This window comes from Cornus florida, unplaced genomic scaffold (genome assembly GCF_030987335.1).
Source record: "Cornus florida cultivar Cherokee Brave unplaced genomic scaffold, ASM3098733v1 CherokeeBrave_3.0.0_Hap2_Chr11, whole genome shotgun sequence".
Lineage (NCBI taxonomy): Eukaryota > Viridiplantae > Streptophyta > Magnoliopsida > Cornales > Cornaceae > Cornus > Cornus florida.
In genome coordinates this window covers 82,490,312-82,512,685 of record NW_026775581.1, presented here as the reverse complement: position 1 = coordinate 82,512,685, position 22,374 = coordinate 82,490,312, and the positions used below count along the sequence as shown (strand labels likewise).

Genomic DNA, 22,374 nt, shown 5'->3' with positions numbered 1-22,374 from the left:
ACGTGCCCCCCGATTGGCCAGCAACCTATAATATATGTGGTAATTTTTAAAAAAAATTTCATATATATGACAAAATTTATATAGTGTCCCCTCAAATTTGTAATTCCCAATATTATATTCTTATTTTTTCTTTATTTTCTCTTTTACTCTTTACATTCTTTAAATTTTCTTCCTCAATTGAAACTTTTTAACTATTTCCTATTACAGTTTTTTCATTTTTATTTTCCTTTTTATATTTTAATAATTTTCCCGCTCCACCACATGATATGATATTGTCCGCTTTGGGCCTAAGCCCGCACGATTTTGCTCTTGGGTTTCACCCCAAAAGGCCTCATATCAATTGGAGATGATGCACTTACATATAAGCACTTCACCTTTCCTCTACCCAGGCGATGTGGGACTGTGCACCCGTAGCTTGCCAGTGTGGTAGCCTGACAGTGTCTCTCGCACCCGCCCACGGCACACCCGCCCACAAGGTCATCACAATCCACCCCCCTTGGAGGCCCGACGTCCTCGTCGGCACACTTCCGGCTGGATCAGGCTCTGATACCATTTGTAACGACCCACTCCACCACATGGTATGATATTGTTCGCTTTGGGCCTGAGCCCGCACGGTTTTGCTCTTGGGCTTCACCATGTGGTGGAGTGGGTTGTTACAATTGATATCAGAGCCTGACCCAGCCGGAAGTGTGCCGACGGGGACGTCGGGCCTCCAAGGGGGGTGGATTGTGATGACCTTATGAGCGGGTGTGCCGTGAGCGGGTGCGATAGACACTGTCAGGCTACCACACTGGCGAGTTACGGGTGCACAGTCTCACATCGCCTGGGTAGAGGAAAGGTGAAGTGCTTATATGTAAGTATGTCACCTCCAATTGGTATGAGGCCTTTTGGGGTGATGCTCAAGAGCAAAACCGTGCGGGCTCAGGTCCAAAGCGGACAATATCATACCATGTGGTGGAGCGGGTCGTTACAGTCTTTTTAAATTTTATAGTTGTTATATATATATATATATATATATATATATATATATGTACTCCGTATTATTATTATTATTTTTTTGACAGTGTGCCCCCCTCACTTGAAATCCTGGCTCCGTCATTTATTACAACCCAAATGCTTCACCCTGCTAATGGAGCTCTGTATCTATCCACACGCAAGCCTATACCTTCATTCTAATAAAACCATTCTCACTGTCAGTGTGGTCGCAGCAGATCGAAATGGAAGAGTCTGATTGGGTTTGGGGATCTGATTGGAAGTTGGTTTGTGTCCACCGCAGATTAGAGTATAAGAAAGATTGCTTGCTTAAACCCTAGATAAAATTTCAATTCAATAAGATTTAAATGCTAGACATGGAAGTTTCATTCTTTGCCAATTTGGGAGATGCAAATTTAAAGAGCAGAGAGAGTAGAATTTTGTAAGATGGGAGGAGAGAGAAGAATATGAAACCTAGGAGGGTGGTTTATGTCCTTTTTTATTTTTTATTTTAATTGATTTTAACAGGAGGGTTGAGAGAATTGCAGCAAGTTCCTCTGCAAATCAGTGTTTCTGAAATCATCAAGAACACTCCTGTGAGACTATTGGATGCCTTTGCTGACTCAGTGTTCGAATTCAATGACCAGCCATTGCTCCCATCTCAGGTACCATTCTCATGCATTAGGCTTTCATAATAACACAGATGCTCGGACGCAAATTAAATATCCAAAGATTTGGTAATTTTCATTGGTTAGGTCATTAATTATATCTACTACTTACAGAGTTAACTTTGCTCTGGTTGAAGACTTGGGAGCTAAGTCACACAATTCTCTCAATGGTGCCACTTTCACCATGCGAGTGCGCGTGCTCTTGCCCCATTCTCACTCTGTGTGATTCAGATTTTGTTACTTTCGCACCCATTCCACTCTCTATGGTTCAGATTTTTCAGCTTTCACACTCCCGCATCCGAATTTGCTCTCACTCTAGTTCTCCCTCTGTGACTTAAACTTGGGAGAGGCTGTTCTTGTTACCAATACTGAAGGGTGGGATTCCAGATGATTGTCCGGAGGGTGTTTGCATAAGAAATGGTACATAATATCCTTCAAATATCATATTGTAACATGCATAATTGTTTTTTATGTCATAGTTCCTATATTCCTTAACCAGTGGGGTTGTATATTTTAATCTTCAAACTATTTGGATTATTATTTTTCGATGAAGACAAAACAGAGGACAAAATTGTTTGTGAGACAATTAAGAAGCTAGAAAGCATCAATAATGATAGGAAACTGATGACATAAATATATGAATTGAGTGTGAGGTAACTAAACATCTGATGATAAAAAAATTAGCATAGGGCTATTTCAAAATCTAAACCGACCTGCAATTGTAACCTACCCCTAATAGCATTATAGAACGGGCTAAATATTTAAATACAATTGGCTGGAATATACTTATTGTATGTTTACGATAAGTTCAACCTGCATAGGTTATTTTTGCTTTTTGTTCCATCTGATCATGACGGAGTGTTTTTCAATTCACTTAAAAAATATATCATGACACACAGACTGTTAGTGTGACTCTCTATCTCATTAGGTAACTAGGAAATTACCTGATTAATGCTCGACAAAAATAACGTTTGGAGTATTCAAACATATTATTTGGCCAAATATCTATAATTTGGACAGAGTAACTTGACATTTGCAGACTTTATTTATTTATTTTTTTTTTGCCAAAAACTTTATTTCAAACAATTTAGGTTCAGGCTATGCTAAAATCTACCTTAAAAAAGCAAAGTACATAGATAATGGACATTTAAGGTACACAATAATCTGTTATTTGTTCTTGAGTATTTCAGTTAAGATTTGGCAAAGAAAACAAATACTTCAGCAACACCAATGTCTTCGTGCATTGGAGGAAATTATACTCAATTGCTGAGAATCATATACCTCAAGAGATAGACATCCTTACAGTAGAAACTTTAGGCAATTGGGATGTCAAATGGAGCTTGGAATCAACCTTTCACTAGCCATTCGAAGGTACTAATTTATTAAGCTATACAATAATATTTTATCTTTGATTTGATATATATCTAATAACTTATTATTTTGGTCAAGTAACAACTTTACATTCTAATGTCTTGTTCTCTTTTTTAGCTGACGTAAAGAAATTAGAACATAAAGTGGATCTCAAATTCAAAAGGTGCACCCTTTGCCATGAGATCTGGTAATAGGTTTCTTGCAAATTTTTATTTATTTCTATTTTGTTTCATGCATGATTGACTGTGCTAAACACTTTGACATGTGAAGTAGGGAAAGAGACAATGCGAAAATTTCATAAAGGTTGAATATCATAAATTTGAGAAGAGCACCTTCTGCTCTGGAGCTGCATTTGTCCCTAAAGATGGAGGTTTTGAGAATGACGATGGTTGGATCATCTCTTTTGTTTATAATGAAGATAACGGTACATCTCAGGTATTAATAATTACTGTTATTGATAACTTTTCATGTTGATGTAAATTTACATTGATTTAAACACAATATTTCTTGCAGGTTTATATAATTGATTCAAAGAAATTTACTAGTGAGCCAGTGGCCAAAATTATCAATGCCCCATCAACAATAACAGGATCAGAAACTTTGTGGAACCAGGATATTGTATAAAATATAGTCAATATTTAAATAGTAGTGGGTTCAACTGGTTATACTAAGTGATTGGCATGAAATTATATTAATTCCTTGCTGTCTTAGTGTCCTTTATGTAATTGTATGTATATTTTATATGGAGAGATTTGTGTGTTTGTTGGTGTAGTTCTATGAAGCACGGACACTCCTTCCAGGGGTCCCGACACCCGTGTCCGAGGCTCGGACACGTGTCCGACACTTCTATAAAGTGTCCAAATATTATTTTTTATTGGACACGCATGTCCGAGGCTTGGACACACGGTCCGACACTTTTATGAGACAAAATTTATTTTCTCACTCCTCTCAGTCTCTCATATTCTTCAATTATCTCTCTTCATGAACAAGATATATATATATATATATATATATATATATATATATAAGTTACATGAACAAAACTTTGTGAAAGACTGAAAGTATACATGTTTATTCATATACATATTTAGTTCATTATAGTTATGTCTCTTCTGCACATCTTCGTTTGGAATTTGGATCAACTTTATTTTTCATTTATTTTCTGTTTTGTCTTGTCTATATTTTTCTTATAACAGAGATGAAATTATTGATATTGATTCTGTTATTTGTTGCTGTTTTATTTATCTGTACAAGATTCTAGTAATTATATTTTGAATATATAATTATATATATATATATATATAGATATATATAATTTATAGGCGTATTCCCGCCGTGTCCGTGTCCTATTTTTTTGAAATTTGCCGTGTCACCGTATCCGTGTCGTGTCGTACCCGTGTCCCGTATCCGTGTCCGTGCTTCGTAGGTGTAGTTGTAATATGATTGTACTTTCATACAAATATTTTATTATTATTTTTTATGTTGTGCATATGCATATGAAGAATTGTATTTGCCCCCCTTTTTTGTGTTTTTTGAACATCAACGAGGATACTGAAGCCTTTTCCTAGGGAATATCTTCTAGTTGTGCTCACTATATTTAATTGTCACGTGTTCAACATGTGGTTGTTTTGCATGTGCACGTACAAATAAATATACATGTCAGACATGATCATGAGAAATATAGCATCTTAACACTCATGGTATCATTTGATGCTGTTTTGTTAGTATTTCTTGTCAATAGACACTGATATGAATTACTGTGCTTTACAGACTTTACAGTACGGAGAGCTTATATAATTTTGGATGTTAAACAATTTCATTACAAATATTAGATGGGTGTTTTAATCCTATTTATGAGTTCTAAAAATATTCATGGTCCTCGTACAACCATAATGTATTAGATCTTGTCGTCATCTAGTGTTGTCATCAAGGTCCACTAGCATCTAAGCAAGCAAAAGATGCTTATTGATAGTGTCGGATAAGACATGACAAATACACATACTAACACCTACAAGTATGTGCAGTTAAGTTTCTAACATGAGAAAGAGAACCATTTCTAAGACATCAGCCTGAGAGAGAGAGACAGAGAGAGAGAGAGAGAGACAGATCTAGAGAGATGGCCATTTCGACTTGTGAATTTCAAGTGAGTTGCTGCGTCCAGAGGCCTTCAATGTCACGCAGAATTGATCACCTAAAGACCTCTCTCTCCTCTGCTTTCAAGGTTATTAAATCTCAGTAATTTATAGGAGTATATTATATATGTGTCGTGCATGTTTCTCAAATTCTAGTTTAATTAGTTTTTTATTTTAGAGTTGTGTTTATTAGTTAATTTATTGTTGTGCAAGGAATTGTGATTTTAGAATTTGGGTTTTGGATAGATATCTAGGTTGTGGGTTGAGACTTACGAGAAAGAGAGATGTGTAACACCTAATTTCATAGTGGGTGGTGGTAGAATGGGTATGTAGTTATGGGTTTGGTAGGTTGAAAACAGGTAGAAACTGAGGGCGAGAGGGAGTCTGGAATACATGAACTAGAACTCCAGGACAAGAGTTTGCGTGCGTGATTTGGTGTTGGAAATTCTTAGTTTTAGCTGAACCACGTAAATATTGTGTTTTGTTTGTAATTGTTTACTCTTCGCAACAAAATCATGCAAATAATACATAACTGATATAATTTTGGTTTCAGAAAGTTCCTTTGCAAATCAGTGTGTCTGAAATAATCAAGAACACTTCTGTGAGACTGCTGGATGCCTTTGTTGACTCCATGTTCGAATTCCACGATCAACCATTGCTCCAATCTCAGGTACCATTGTGATGCATTAGTCTTTCTTAATAACATAAATGCTAGGACACGAATTAAATACAAAGATTTGGTAATATGATTGGTTAGTTGTTAATTATATCTACATATTAGCAGAGTAACTTAGCTCCAGTTGAAGAAGTGGGAGAAGCTGTTCATGTTACCAACATTGAGGGGAGGATTCCAGATGATTTTCCGGAGGGTGTTTACATAAGAAATGGTGCATAATCCTTCAAAAATCATATTTTAGCATGCATAATTCTATGTCATAGTTCATATTATCCTTAACTAGTGAGATGTATTATATTTTAATCTTCACACTATTTAGATTATTATTTTGGCATTGCTAGTTTGAAGAATTTTATTAGAACAAAATGATGAAGGGAGGACAAATTTGTTTGTGAGACAGCAAGAAAGCATTGATAATATTAGAAAACATAAATATATAAATTGACTAGGAGGTAAAAAAAATAAAAATTGATGATGATTAAAAAAATTGACAAGAACTAACATTGACTTTGATATATACAGAATCTAAACCAACCTGCAATTGTAACCTACCCCTAATGGCATTATATAGCAACATAATATTTAAATACAATTTGCCGGAATATAACTATTGTAAGTTGATGATAAGTTCAACCTACATAAGAATTCTTTCAGCTTTTTGTTTCATTTGATCATGATAGAGTACTTTTCGATTCATACTTAAAAAATGTCACGGCACACAAACTGTTAGTGTCACTCTCTATCTTATAATTTGTTGATGCTTAATTGTTGGCAGTCAAAGTGACAAACAAGGTGACATTTTTATTAAAATCACAAATATATATATACACACACACACACACACACAATAAATTATTGATAAATTTGAAAATGTATGTTAAAATGTTGTAAACTTGTGAATTGTATTGTATTTGCAGGCCCAAACCCTGTTTTTGGAGGATTAAAATCAACAATTTCTATGTTCGGAAGATCAAGTCACATTTGGGTGGAAGGAGAAGGAATGCTTCATGCTTTGTATTTTAATAAAGATAGCGGTGGAACCTGGACTGTCTTCTATAACAACAAACATGTTCATACCGAGACATTCAAGTTAGAAAGGCAAAGAAATAAACCATTGTTTCTTCCGACTGTCGAAGGGGATAGACTGGCTATTTTGTCAGCTTATCTGCTAAATTCGGTGAGCAGATTTTCCCAGTGATGTACCTAATTAAACTAGGGCATGTATCTATTAATTTTAGATCGAGCCTGTATTCTCCTAACTAGTTAGATAGGCAAAAATAATGTGTGAAGTCTGCAGACACATTATTTGGCCAAATATCTGTAATTTAGACAAAATAACTTGACATTTGCAGACATGTTTTGCCAAATTTTGGCTATGCTAAATTCTACCAAAGTAAGCAAAGTACATGGATAATGGAAATTTAAAGCGTAGTATAATCTAATATTCGTTCTTAAATGTTTCAGTTAAGATTTGGCGAAGTAAACAAATATGATAGTAATACCAATGTTTTCATGCATTCGGGGAAGTTATACTCAATTACTGAGAATCATATGCCTCAAGAGATAGACATCCTTACACTAGAAACTTTAGGCAATTGGGAATTCAATGGAGCTTGGAATCGACCATTCACTAGCCACCCGAAGGTACTTAATTCATTAAGCTATACAATAATATTGTACTTCGATTCGATATCAAAAAAACTTAATGATTTTGCTCGAGTAACAATTTTACATGCAGAAAGTTCCAGGTACCGGGGAGCTGCTCATAATGGGGTTTGATGCAAAGAAACCTTACTTTGAGCTTGGAGTGATTTCAGGTACACTCTTGTGGTGTTTTAGGGAAAGGGAAACATTTAAAGCAAGATCAAAGAAATTAGTACGTAAATTGTTTACGAATTCTAATGCCTTTTGATTTCCTCTCTCTTTTCCAGCTGATGGAAAGAAATTAGTACATAAAGTGGATCTCAAATTCAACAGGTGTACCCTTTGCCATGATATAGGTGTTACACAGAGGTGAATTAATAATAATCCAATGTCTTTGCCTCTGTACTTTTATTTCCATCAATTTTAATTCAACTTATTTAATATGGTTCTATGGTTGGCAGGTATAATGTGATCATAGATTTTCCACTAACTGTAGACATAAACAGACTCATTAGAGGAGGCGCGTGAGTACATAATTTTGAGTCTTTTCCCAAATAACTTTAAAATAATAAGCTTAAGATTTCATCTTAATTATTGTCTAAAATATTAACATTAATTTGCAGATTGATGAGGTATGATAAGGAAGGGTATGCAAGGATTGGGGTAATGCCTCGTTACGGTGATGCAGAATCGGTTCAGTGGTTTGAGGTGGAACCAAGTTCTGTTTTTCACATTCTCAACTGTTATGAGGATGGTGATGAGGTAACCATCTGCAAGAACAAAACAGTACAAATTGTTAACATCTTCTTTTGAGCAGTCCATGCCTTTGAAAAGAATAATTCAAACCGGTAACTGATTCACCAGTTTGAAAATTTTGTTTTTCGAGGAAGAACAGGTTGTAGTGTGGGCATGTCGAGCTCGTGGATCAATCATACCAGGGCCTGATTTTGGTTTGAACAAATTTGAGTGGTTTTCAAGAGGTTTTAAGCCAGTGAGTTCAGTTGGAGAAAATGATGACGGATTATTATTTTCTCGTTGTTATGAATGGAGATTAAACATATTAAGTGGAGAGGTCAAGGAAAAGAATCTCACCGGAACTGAAATCGCTATGGATTTTCCTATGATTAATGAAAATTTTGTGGGTGCTAAAAATAAATATGGTTACACTCAGCTTGTTGACTCCTGTGCGAGCTCTGCCTCAGGTAATCTAGAAAAAAGATTAGTCATATAATTTAAATTATGAATTGTTTGACTTAAAATAGTGTGTTGATTTGATATATTAGGCATGGCCAAGTATGGTGGACTAGCCAAGCTTTACTTAGGAAAACATCTGGTAATTTATTTCTTGCACACTTTTATTATTTATTTATCTTTTCCACTGTGTTTCATGCATGTTTGATTGTGGTAAACACTTTGACATGTGAGGCAGGGAACGAGACAATGTGAAAACTTCGTAAAGGTCCAACATCATAAATTTGGGAAGAATATCTTCTGCTCTGGATCTGCATTTGTCCCTAAACGTGGAGGTTCTGAGGAAGATGATGGTTGGATCATTTGTTTTGTTTATAACGAAGATAACGGTGCATCTCAGGTAATTCATTTTTGATTTATTGATAAATTTTCATGTTGATTAATTTAAATGTATATTGATTTAAACACATTTCTTGCAGGTTTATATAATTGATACAAAGAACTTTACTAGTGAGCCAGTGGCCAAAATTATGCTGCCATGTAGAGTGCCATATGGTTTTCATGGAGCTTTCATATCGATGCCCTATCAACAATAACAAACAGGATCGGAAGCTTTGTGAAACCAAGATACTGTATAAGAAATAGTCAATATTTACATAATATTACTTACTTCTTGCCTACTGTCATTTATGTTATTGTATGTAAATTTATATGGAGAGATGTGGTTTCTGTAATGAAAAGTCTTTTGTTTTAATTATGTAGTAGTATGGAAATATTTTTGTTCAAAAAATAGTTAGATATTTGTGTTGATTCTGAATAAATATATTTTGCTGTTTTGTGGAAAAATAATGATAATAGTAATAAAATAAAATAAAAATTGCCATAGCACGACTCAGAATTAATTTTCATTTCTTTAATTTCTTTGGAGAAATAATGAATGAAATAGAGTTAACTAGCTATATGGAGTCTAATGCAGTGGTTTAAGTTATGGCAATGACATGAGAACTGAAGTGGATGGAGGGTCTAACGCTGTAGCCTTGTGAGTCAAAATTAAAGGTTGTGAGGGTGCAAGTTTTCATAATGAAAACTTTTGTTGCTAGGGGCATGACCGGAAAAAAAAAAATGCAATGACCCTGTTGTAAAATGGAGATTTGAATTAGGGTTCTATTTTTATTATTGTCAGTTAAATAAATAAAAAAGAAACAAAGAAAAAATTTGCCTGAAACCTTGTAAAGGGTTAGATTGACTTAAATATGCTCGCAAGATGCACGATTTTATTCTTGGATTTTATTTTAAAATGTCTCGAATCATTTGGAGATAACATAGCACATATATGTATCACTTTCTATTTTCACACTTAAGCAATATGGGATTATGCACTCGTGTATTGCCTCGCACCCTCCCACATAATCACCACAATCTACACACTTTCGACTTGATGAGGCTTTGATACCATTTACTCTTCTATTCCAAAATTCTTGCTGTGTTTTGGAAATCCAACTTTTTATAGTAGTGAATTTTTTATTATTTTCTATTATATTAATAAGAGGAAATTTTCAAATTTATCTTTACTAAAAGACAACATGTACTTTGTAATTAGTGCACTTGTTTAATTAAGTTAATGTCAAAATGATATTTTAGAAATTTTATAAAAAGTAGAACATCTATTTTTAGAATAGGGCATTTGTTTTGGACATCCCAAAAGACAAAGATGAACAATAATTTTGGTACGTTGGGAGTATATCAACAAGTATGTAGCACTACCGAAACTTATGCCTATCAGACTTCCTTTATCTGATTTTTAAAAGATTGAATTGTTTGACCAATTTCAATTTTGCTATCACATTTTTTTTTTTTTTTTTTCCATTGACAAAAAACTCACACACAACGTCAGATACCCACTTTGTTTTTTTAAAAACTCCATAGAGGAAATATCACGGGGTCACTTTAAAAGGTAAAGGAAACACTACTAAATCACTTTGAAAGATAAAGGAGATACCACTTTACACTTTTGGAGACTCAAACTTTAGCCGAACTCGTACTGTGTAAATAATATTCAATTTTGCAATCACACTTTAGCCAGAGTGCAGTAGCATGAGGATATTAAAACGTTTTGCAAGCACAACATTTTGTTGTTGTGCTTACTATATTCAATTGTCACATGGTCAATATGTGGTTCTTTTGCACATACTATATTTATTTAACTGTCACATGTTGAATGTGCGATTCTTTTGGGGTGCACGTACTAGAATTCATATAAATATGCATGCTAAACAATTTTTTTTTTGGGTTAAAAATATGCATGCTAAACATGATAGCGAGATATATAGCATCTTTAACGGGCAGGGTATCATTTGATGCCATTTTGTTAGTATTTTTCTTGTCCATAGATACTGATATGAATTCCATTACAAATTTATAGTAGAGCTTAATTATGTTCCGTGGAAGGAGTTGCTAAGACTTATATGTATGAATGTCTACTAATTGTGCAGACGAGTTTTAAAAATTATGAGCACTTAAATGGAGAACGTGCAAAAATGAATAGTATTCTGGTTGTGATAAATAGTATTAGAATCAATCATCAGTCAAAAGTGGGGAACATGCACAAACTCATGCAAATGAAGTTAGCTAGAATACTGGATCCCAAGAGGTGAGAGATGTTATGCACAAATTTATACTGGTCAGGTTAGCGAAGACACTAAATCTTAAGAGAAGGTGATTGTAACGTCTTTCATTAGCACTGAGAAAAAAATATTGAAAATAACACTCAAACAAATTCAGTTTTGGTTAATCATTCAGCACATGGTGATGATGTGATTCGGAGATAATTGCCTAGAATATAGACTTGAGACAAAGTAGAGTTGGGTAGGAAAATCTTTATACAACAACGAAGTCTGAAAATGACGGAACACATTGCTAACTCTGAGGGCCCAGATTTGTGGACTTTCGATAGTCCACAAGTTAATTTTATTTGAGGAAGAAACTTGCAATTTAATTTTGTTGGTCATGTGGTTCATGTCATTAATATATATATCTATCTATATATATATATACACACACACACACACTAGTAAAACGCTACATGCATTGCATGTAAATAAAATTTAATTTAAAATTAATATTTAACAAAGTAAATAAATAATTATTTTTTCAAATTAGAATTAAAATTGATATCTTAAAATAATCACACGGATGTATTAATTTATGATCAATGAACATAAAATTGATACGAGGTAAAAGAGATAAAAGTAATAATTTTGAATTGAACTTTTCAATAGGAATTCAATTATTGATAGATATATTTTAAAACTCCTAAAACAATATCAAAATTAAAATTAATTAATTAATTAATTTTTTATATTAATAAATAAATATTAAAATACTAAAACTCTTTGTCCTTTTATTAATAGTATAGATTAATAAATAATACTGAAATACTGAATCTTTTATTAATAGTATAAATATGGATATAGATAGATAATGGCAACTTATGTTTTAACTTATTTTATTATTAATTTATTTTTAATTGATAATGATGATTTGAAATTCTTTTTGTGAGGAGTTGTATTTTGATTGTTAACTTATGTTTGTATTTTAATTGGTAACTTATGATTAATTTATTTTATTATTTATTTATTTTTAATTGATAATAATAATTTATAATTCTTGACACTCCCTTGTACTTTTAATAATAATATAGATAAATATATGTGTAACGACCCAAATCGGGGGGTCTGGATCACTAACCGGGTCCTTAACCAAACCCGATGACACACTTGGGGTAAAATGGTCATTTCACAATATTAGAGAATAATCACCCCTTAAACTAGTCAAATGAAGTTTAAAACAATCATTCTAGTCATTCCACGACATTCGAAGAGGTTCTATGGTCATCGGTTATGAATTTCCAAAAATACCCATACTCGGTTCAAGGGAAATTCCGACATTGTCCCACTAAAACAACCATCACTCTCAACATGTCTGAAATTTGAAGATGAGGTTGGTCTCATTGGAAAGTTAACTCAAAATCCTTGAAAATGGACTCAAGAATGACCCTATTTAGGTTTGGAACGAAAAAGTTATGACCAGCAGAAATTAAATGATCAAAGTTGATAAAACTATGAAGGGTAAAAAGCCACTGGAGGGCTGGAACCGGTTCCCAAATCTTGGTACCGGTTCCACATGGGCAGAATGCCCAAACGTGAACCAAAGTACCCCTTAAACCGGTTCCCGAATGAGGTACCGGTTCCCCAAGTCCAAAACCTAAAATTTTTACCCAGAAAGGGCTAAAACTGAAACACCTATATGTGGGCACTCCTTAGGTCCATAGATGACCTTATTTAAAGTCTAAACTTGCCCCCAAATCATATATATAACAATGAAATTAACACATCTAGATACCAATTCGTTCAAATGAAACCATACATGGGTCCACTCTATTGTCTAATTTTAAATAAGTCCGTAATACATCAAAATATGGCCTTAAGGCCTTACATGAGTTTCAAAAGTTTTAATTAGGCCATGAGATACAAAATGGCACCTAGTATGATTTACAACAAAAAATTAATATATACATCAAGCACAAAAAAATCCAAGTCTCTTTCAACCCGACTAGGCTTGTGGTGGATTATTGTTTGCCACTTCTTTTCCCGAACTTGAAAAATGTTAAAATTAATGGGGTGAGCATAACCCTGTGAATCCACGTAAGGAATACACGTAAAAGGAAACGGGATCATACCATAGGGAGTACATGGCAACAACTACAACAACAACAATGTAACAATTGTTATCCAAACACATACACACCACATATTCTAATAAAGTGCAATGTCATGCAAATGTCGCTCCCCATATGCGAAACATTTCCGTTTCAACTTTCAAGCCGTTAGTGTAATCCGACCAAAGGCACCTCCAAGGCATCACGAAAGGAGAATTGACTAATCATCCACGACCACAAGGTACCTCCAAGGCGTCGCATCTGGCCTAGTTAACTCAACCATACTTCCCTCTAGACTACACTAACACCACAGACCACTAGGCGCCTCCTAGACGTCTGGGTTTTCGCAAACACTTTTAGAAAACTTTTTCCCAAAAACAAGTTTTGTTTGTTTTAAAACATTTTCCCTTCTCTTTTCCCAAATGGATACATGAATGTTTCATGCTTCAATTCGACAATTCAACCATAAAACTTTCACACATATCATTCAAAGTAAATTTCTAAAATCCATAATTCATGCTTTTACTTTACATTATTCAAACATATTAGGCATACAAAACACAGATTCCATTACACATAGGCATGCTTATACACATTATTTCAACTATCACATAGATACACCTTTCACATGTAATATTTAAATAATTTGCAAGGACTTAAACTAATTAAGCATGCAATTCAACAATTAATATAGAATTAACTCACAAAAAGCATATGAAATCATGTATTAGAACACCCCTACGTCAATGGAGATGAAAACTCCCAAAACCCCAAATCAAAGCCCTAATTTCAAAAATTTCAAGGTGCACCAAATGGGGCTTGGCTCCGATCAAATTGAAGATCTTAACGCGTTCTCCGACTTGCCGCAAATGGCATCAAAAAGCTCTCAAAGATGAGAGATAAATCAAAGCTTGAATTTTTTTTATGAGAAAATAAAAAATGAAGAACAAAGAAATGAGAGGGAGAGACTTACGGGAAAGAAAGGAAATGTGAGGCCAAAATGGCCTCTTGGCCATTAGAAATGTGTGTGGGGGTGGGTCCCACCACTATGTAAAATATCCACCATTTTAGAATTATATATATATATATATTTATTTATTTATTTATTTATTCCAATTAAATCACAACCACATAAAATGACATACAACCATATAAATATGCACAAAATAATTATGCATGGTATGCAATGGACCCGTGACACAATTCTCGTACACAATAATCCCAATAGCGGGTCCCACCTGAAACTGTCCGGTCCAAAAACAGAAAAATATTGAAATGACAACCGGTGCATTTTCAAGAGTCCTGAATTCAAGGAAATGTCCCATCCAACTCTTGGACACATCCGGCACACCCCATGGTGTCCGGCAAACAAAATGAAAAAAGACGAAAATACCTTCAAAAAATCGAAAAATTCCAAAAAATGGTATTAAAAAAAAAAAAGAATTATTACAATATATATATATATATATATATATATATATATATATATATATAATTGTTGTCTCATAGATCTAGATCCCCTGCTATAATCATTTCTATGTTATATTGTGTTGTATATGAATGAAACAACTTATTTCGCGCTAGCAACACAACTACACGAGATGCAACATGATTAATAAAATAAAAAAATAAAAAAACAAAAATAAAAAAATTACGTGTCTTGATTTAATAAGTTGCATATTTGAAATAGTTGTGGTGTATCAAAAATGTTAGTTGCAACCTTGATTTAATTATATAGCATTTTCTAAATAATTATGTTAAAATCCTGAAATAAATTGTTATTCAATACAGCAAGAAGGCAAGAATTAATTGTCATGTGTTATAGTGGAAGTCATTCCTTTCAAAATTTTACATATAAATATGAGTAGTGATACAAAGTTAAAAAATTGAATATCAAGAGGGGGAGGATGTTACATATAAATACGAGTTACATGTAAATACGAGTGTGATACAAAGTCTAAAAAGATGGACACTATGAGTAGAGATGGTGTCACGATTGAGTCATTCTTTTACTAATCAATTTGTTTAATATAAATATTCATTGTCCACTTGAGGCTTCTTATAACCAGAATGGATCAGATGTTGTCGTCATCAATATGTATTCGTTGTCGTCATCAAGTCCATTAGCATCTAAGCAAGCAAAAGATGCTCATTGATAGTATCGGATAAGACAAGACAATGACACATACTTACACCTATAAGTATGTGCAGTGTTAAGTTTCTAACATAAGAGACCGAGAGAACCATTTCTAAGACATAATCACCCTGAGAGAGAGAGACAGAGATATAGAGAGATGGCCATTTCGAGTTGTGAATTTCAAGTGAATTGCTGTGTCCAGAGGCCTTCAATCTCACGCAAAGTTGATCAACTAAAGACCTCTTTCTCCTCTGCTTCCAAGGTTATTATATCTCTCTAAATGTACATGATTATATGCTCTCAAATTCTAATTTAATTGACTTATATTTTAGAGTTGTATTTATTAAGTAATTTCTTGCTCGACACAGAATCTGTCCTGGGGCAAGCCGACCAAGGCTGTTGCTTAGGGCCTCCAATTTGAAAGGGCTTCGAATTTAGTACCATAATGTAATACAATAGTATATTTCTGAAATATAACTACTTCCCATAATTGAAGGTAACTAATCTTTTAATCAATTAAGAGACAGCCATAATTTTCATTATTAAAAAACAATATACAAACATATATCATGTAAATTTATGACAATAAATAACTTTTAAAAAAAAAATTATGACAATAAACACGGACTTATAATAGCAATTTATATATGTAATACAATAATTTGTATGGTAAAAATAATTTGTTTCTATTCCTTCCTTTCAAAAGAAAAAATGATTTTTTATTTTTTATATTTAAACAAGAAACTGATTTATTTTATTATTATATGTAGTATTAGTTTTGGGTTAACGTGCATGCATGATAGTTAACCTCAGTTCAAACAACCAAATTTTTAACTCATGGATGCAATCAACTATCAAATTTTTAAGTCAACCCAGTTCAAACAACAAAAAATTATGACAATGATTGGAGAACTTTAATTTATAATTTTGCATCTCAAAATGTAAGACGGTCACATTTACTTTGATATGAAGTTGAATTTTGACTTTTGTGACTATGTTGTGTTGAATATTTGTAAAAATTTTAATATAAATTGTATTATGCTCTTTATAAAGCACCAAGACTGATTTTTGCTTTATGTGGTTTCAAACTTGATATACTTTATGCGTTTATCTTCTGATTTTAATGTAAATTTCGCACTCATATAAAAAAAATTCTCGTGTGAAACCTTATGTATAAAGAGTCTTGTAATTGAAAATTCGCCTAGCACCTCTCAAAATTTTAGGAATCTCAGGGTTGGCCCTGGTTGGACAAGGAATTGTAATTCTAGAATTTGGATTTTGACTGGATGTCTAGGTTGTCGGTTGAAACTTATGCGTAGCCCCTAATTTTATAAGAAATTATTATATGGTCCAAGTCAATCACAACTCGACATGCAAATAAAAATCTAAATAAAGTTGACATATTTGCTTAAGCGTTCTGTGGAGGGTTGTAAGATGGGTAAAGGTAATTACGGATTTGATCGATAGAGTGAACGCTCCTAGAGACTGAAAGCAAGAGGAGTCTGGATTACATGCAGGGCGGAGTCAGAATTTTAAGTTTGGGGACCAAACTAGTAGTCTAAAATATACTTTTAAAACTAAAATAGAACAATAGTATTATTATTTTTTTTCGGTTCATGTTTAGTGTATTTTTGTAAGAACTTGTCTGTAAATTTTTTTTTCCCTTGTATGACGTATGATACGAGAAGAAAAATAGAGAGTAACAATTTACGACCTATAAATGAAGTTGGCAATGTCAATTGTGGAACGGAACATTCTTTTTCTTTTCTCTTGAATTCATAACAAATTTTATATATATATATTGTTGTAGCAAGAATTACCATAATAATCAACACTTTTTTATCAATCTAAAAATTTCTATAAAAGCATAACTGATATATATACTTTTGGTTTCAATGAGCAGTCACTGTTGAAAGAGTTTCAGAAAGTTCCTCTGCAAATCAGTGCTTCTGAAATCATCAAGAACACTTCTGTGAGACTTTTGGATGCCTTTGTTGACTCCGTGTTCGAATTCCATGATCAGCCATTGCTCCCATCTCAGGTACCATTGTCATGCATTCATCTTCCATAATACTAATTACTCACATGCACAGACATGAACTAAAAAAACACACATACATGCTAATTTTGATTGGTTAGTTGTTAATTACTCCGTATATCTACATACTAGCAGAGTAACTTTGGTCATGTTGAAGAGTTGGGAGAAGCTGTTCTTGTTACCAGCATTGAAGGGAGGATTCCAGATGATTTTTCGGAGGGTGTTTACATAAGAAATGGTACATTATTAATTATAACCTTTATATATCATATTTCAACATGCAAAATTGTCTATGTCATAGTCCCTACCTATTTTCCTTAACCAGTAGGATATATTTAATTTTAATCCTCGATCTATTTAGATTATTAATTGTGTTTGAAGAATTTTATCAGAACAAAATGATGAAATTATTTTCGCTGGAATAAAATTATTGTAAGTTTACAATAAGTTCGAACTTGATAAGAATTCTTTAGGCTTTTTGTTTCTTTTGATCACGACAGAGTACTTTTTGATTCACTTAGAAAATCTAATGACACAAAAACTGTTATCTCATCATTTGTTGATGACCTTTTTTTTTATATCATAGATCATAAAAAAATAACAGTAAATTATTGATTAATTTGCAAACTGAATTGTGTTGTATTTGCAGGCCCAAACCCTCTTTTTGGAGGATTAAAATCAACAAAATCTATGTTCGGAAGATCAAGTCACATTTGGGTGGAGGGAGAAGGAATGCTTCATGCTTTGTATTTTAATAAAGATAGTGGTGGAAGCTGGAATGTCTTCTATAACAACAAACATGTTCATACCGAGACATTCAAGTTAGAAAAACAAAGAAACAAACCATCTTTTCTTCCAACAGTCGAAGGGGATTCACCGGCTATTTTGTCATCCTATCTGCTAAATTTGGTGAGCAGATTCTCCCAACTAGAAACTTAACCGATTAATGCTAGACAAAAATGATGTGCTTAGTCTACAAACACATATTTGAAGACTTGTTTGCCAATTAGTTTTGCTAAATTATACCAAAAATAAGTGAAGTACATGAATAATGGAAATTTAAGGCATACCATAATATTCTATTATTAATTTGTTGTTGAATATTTCAGTTAAGATTTGGCAAAGTAAACAAAGACATTAGCAACACCAATGTTTTCATGCATTCGGGGAAGTTATACTCAATTGCTGAGAATCATGTGCCTCAAGAGATAGACATCCGTTCACTAGAAACTTTAGGCAATTGGGATGTCAATGGAGATTGGAATCGACCATTCACTAGCCACCCGAAGGTACTTTGTTCATTAAGCTATACATTAATATTATATTGTTGATTTTGCTCAAGTAACAATTTTACATGCTGCAGAAAGCTCCAGGTACCGGGGATCTGGTCGTAATGGGGGTTGATGCGAAGAAACCTTACTTTGAGCTGGGAGTGATTTCAGGTATACTCTTATGGCGGAAAAACAAAAATAAAAATAAAAATAAAACAAAAATAAACCGTGTTAGGATTGTGTCTCAAATTTTTTAGTCTAATTAGGTTTGTATTTTAGAGATGTTGAATTTTGTTAACCTAGGTTGCGAATTGAGACTAATGAGATTGAGAGACATATAGTTTCATGAGGGATATTTTTTCCGGTGAGAGGTAGTTTATCGGTCCGTAAAGCAGGAAGAATACCGGTGGCAAGGAGACAGACTTGTGGTATGATATATGGTGAAAAGACATATACACAGTGTTGGTACTCTACTGTTGTAATGTCTAGGGAATGATAGTGAAATCTCTTCTGTGGATGTAGGCCGGTTTGTGCCCAACCACGTTAAATCTTAGTTTCGGAAACTTCCACCGTCCCAACAACTCACTCTGTATACTTTTACACCCTAATGTCTCGATTTCCTGTCTCTTTTTTAGCTGACGGAAAGAAATTAGTACATAAAGTGGATCTCAAATTCAACAGGTGCACCTTTTGCCATGAGATAGGTGTTACACAGAGGTAAATTAATAATCCAATGTCTTTACCTCAGTTTGAAGGTTTCCATCAATCTTAATTCAACAAATTTTAATATGGTTTTATGGTTTGCAGTTATAATGTGATCATAGATTTTCCACTAACGATAGACATAAACAGAGTCATTAGAGGAGGCCCGTGAGTACATGTTCTTGAAATTTTTTCTCCAAGAATTTTAAAATAAGGTTTCAAATTATTGCTAAAATAATATTAACATTAATATATATATATATATGCAGATTGGTAAGGTATGACAAGGAAGGATATGCAAGGATTGGGGTAATGCCTCGTTACGGTGATGCAGAATCAGTTCAGTGGTTTGAGGTGGAACCAAGTTGTGCATTTCACATTATCAACTGTTATGATGATGGTGATGAGGTAACCAGCAAGAATAGTACATAGTACAAAATGTTAATATCCTTTTTCAAGTAGTCCATGCCTTTGATTCACATTTTGAAATTCATGTTTTTATGACGAAGAACAGGTTGTGCTGTTGGCATGTAGAGCTCGCGGATCAATCATACCAGGACCTGATCATGGTTCGAACAAATTTGAGTGGTTTTCAAGAGGTTTTAAGCCCGTTAATTCAGTTGGAGAAAATGATGACAGTTCGACACAAGACGGATTATTATTTTCTCGTTGTTATGAATGGAGATTAAACATGCGAAATGGAGAGGTCACGGAAAAGTATCTCACCGGAACCGAATTTGCCTTGGATTGTCCTATGATTAACGAAAATTTTAGTGGTGTTAAAAATAAATATGGTTACACTCATATTGTTGACTCTAACGCAAGCTCTGCCTCAGGTAATCTAGAAACAATGACCTTAATTTGGGAATATATATATATATATATATATATATTTCTCTTATAATTTAAATTGTTTGACTTAAAATAGTCTATCGATTTGATATATTAGGCATGGCCAAGTATAGCGGACTAGCCAAGCTTTACTTAGGAGAACCAAAATCCAGATTTTATTTGGTAAAAGATTTCTTTCACATATTTTACTATATTTAATGCATTTTTTTTATTATTATTATTTTGTGATAACACTTTGACATATTAAGCAGGGAAAGACACAATGCGACAACTCTGTAAAGGTCGAATATCATAAATTTCAGGAGAATACTTTTTGTTCTGGAGCTACATTTGTCCCGAAATGTGGAGGTTGTGAGGAAGACGATGGTTGAATCATCTCTTTTGTTCATAATGAAGATAACGGTACATCTCAGGTAATTCATTTCTGTCATGAATATATATACTTATTGTTATTGATAACTTATAATTTTAATGTAAGTTTATATTTGATTTAAACACAATATATATATATATATATATATATATATATATATATATATATATATATATCTTTGTTGCAGGTTTATATAGTTGATACAAAGAACTTTACAAGTGAGCCAGTTGCCAAAATTATGATGCCATGCAGAGTACCATATGGTTTTCATGGAGCTTTCTTGTCAATGCCCGATCAACAAGAACAGGATTGAATCATCTTTGTGAAGATGTCGAAGTGGTGAAACAAATATTTTAATAAACAATTGATCATTTTAAAAGTATATGATGTCCTAGAGAGTGTAATCTGGTAGCTCATATATATATGTATGCTTTTTAAGCAAATGGGCTGTGAGATGCCAATGTGGTGAAGTTGATTGGGAATCTGGGATGTATGGCCTCATTGGCTACTTAAGTGCTTTCAATTTGATTGTATTGTATGGTCTTGCTTCTGAATAAATATATTTTGCCGTTATAAAATTAAATAAATAAAAACTGCCATAGTATATCTCTGAAAACTTGTGGTGTTGTGAGGGTTCAAGTTTCTATAGTAAATAATAAAAACTTGTGTTGCTATGGGCATGACCGAAAGAAAAAAAATAAATAAATAAAATAAAATAAAATAAAAATAAATTTGCAATGAAGCAGTTGTTAAATGGAGATTTGAATTAGGGTTAGATTTTTATTATTGTCAGACAAAAATAATAATAAATAAATAAATAAAACTTGTCTGAAGGTCTTAAGCAGGTATCCATATATATTTGAATTTATGCTTACATGTCAAAGGAAAGAACTTATATCCTCTGCAAAAATATTTGGGCCTAGTTGAATGGACATTGGGCCTTATTCTTTTATGTGGTCCATTTGGAAGTTGATTCAGATAAAGCTCAAGCCCAATGTAATTAGACACCCTGGAGTGTTTTGGCATCCCCCGCCCCTCCGCGGTTAAGCAAATCTCTTTAACCTATTTTATCCTTTTCCTTTTGAATACAATTGAACAGCATTGTTACACAAAACAATACAAATCTGTTTTCTTTTTCCTTTTCATTATTTTTTTTTTAAACTAAATCCGCTAATCAAATAAAATTCATTCAGTTCCTACATATTTCAATATTTCCTTACTAGTTGCATTTTTCTTCAATTTACGTTAGATATGACCTTGATCTTTTATTATAGACCAAACTCAAGATTATATATATATATATATATATAATGAAAATGTAATATGATTTCTTCCATTTTAAAGAACACAACTTATGTTCTATCTGAATTATGTTCACACTGATTTCAACTTGCACTAACCCTCCTTCAACGTTTGTGTCGTTTATTTATTTTTTTCAAAAGTATTCCCAAGTCTATGATGTTTAACTCATTATTTCCAAGTTATTCCCTTGTTGCATCGCACATTCGAGTTATTTATTTATTTATTTAGAAAATTATAAAGGCAAAGATAATAAAAGACAAAGTCAATCACCTAGCAAAAAGAACTAAAATGAACTAATTAACCCAAAAAAAAAAAAAAAAAAAAAAAA

The 22,374-nt window shown here is 33.1% G+C and overlaps 1 protein-coding gene, 1 long non-coding RNA gene and 1 pseudogene across 2 annotated transcripts; all 3 read left to right on the top strand.

Moving 5' to 3' along the window:
• Positions 1 to 1,487: 1,487 nt before the first annotated feature.
• On the top strand, positions 1,488 to 9,408 carry LOC132281416 (carotenoid 9,10(9',10')-cleavage dioxygenase 1-like; the record flags this gene model as incomplete). Its single annotated transcript, XM_059783120.1, has 12 exons — positions 1,488 to 1,637; positions 5,928 to 6,030; positions 6,737 to 6,996; positions 7,284 to 7,463; positions 7,558 to 7,636; positions 7,751 to 7,832; positions 7,925 to 7,987; positions 8,087 to 8,225; positions 8,359 to 8,665; positions 8,747 to 8,796; positions 8,893 to 9,054; positions 9,134 to 9,408. Coding segments are annotated over 12 exons (1,692 nt in total), but the record flags the coding sequence as incomplete, so codon positions are not given.
• Positions 3,099 to 3,772, top strand: LOC132286346 (uncharacterized). Its single transcript, XR_009472756.1, has 3 exons — positions 3,099 to 3,198; positions 3,282 to 3,446; positions 3,525 to 3,772. It is a non-coding gene; the product is annotated as an uncharacterized LOC132286346 (long non-coding RNA).
• Positions 9,409 to 15,665: 6,257 nt separating the features above from the next.
• On the top strand, positions 15,666 to 21,057 carry LOC132281415 (carotenoid 9,10(9',10')-cleavage dioxygenase 1-like; annotated as a pseudogene).
• Positions 21,058 to 22,374: the final 1,317 nt, after the last annotated feature.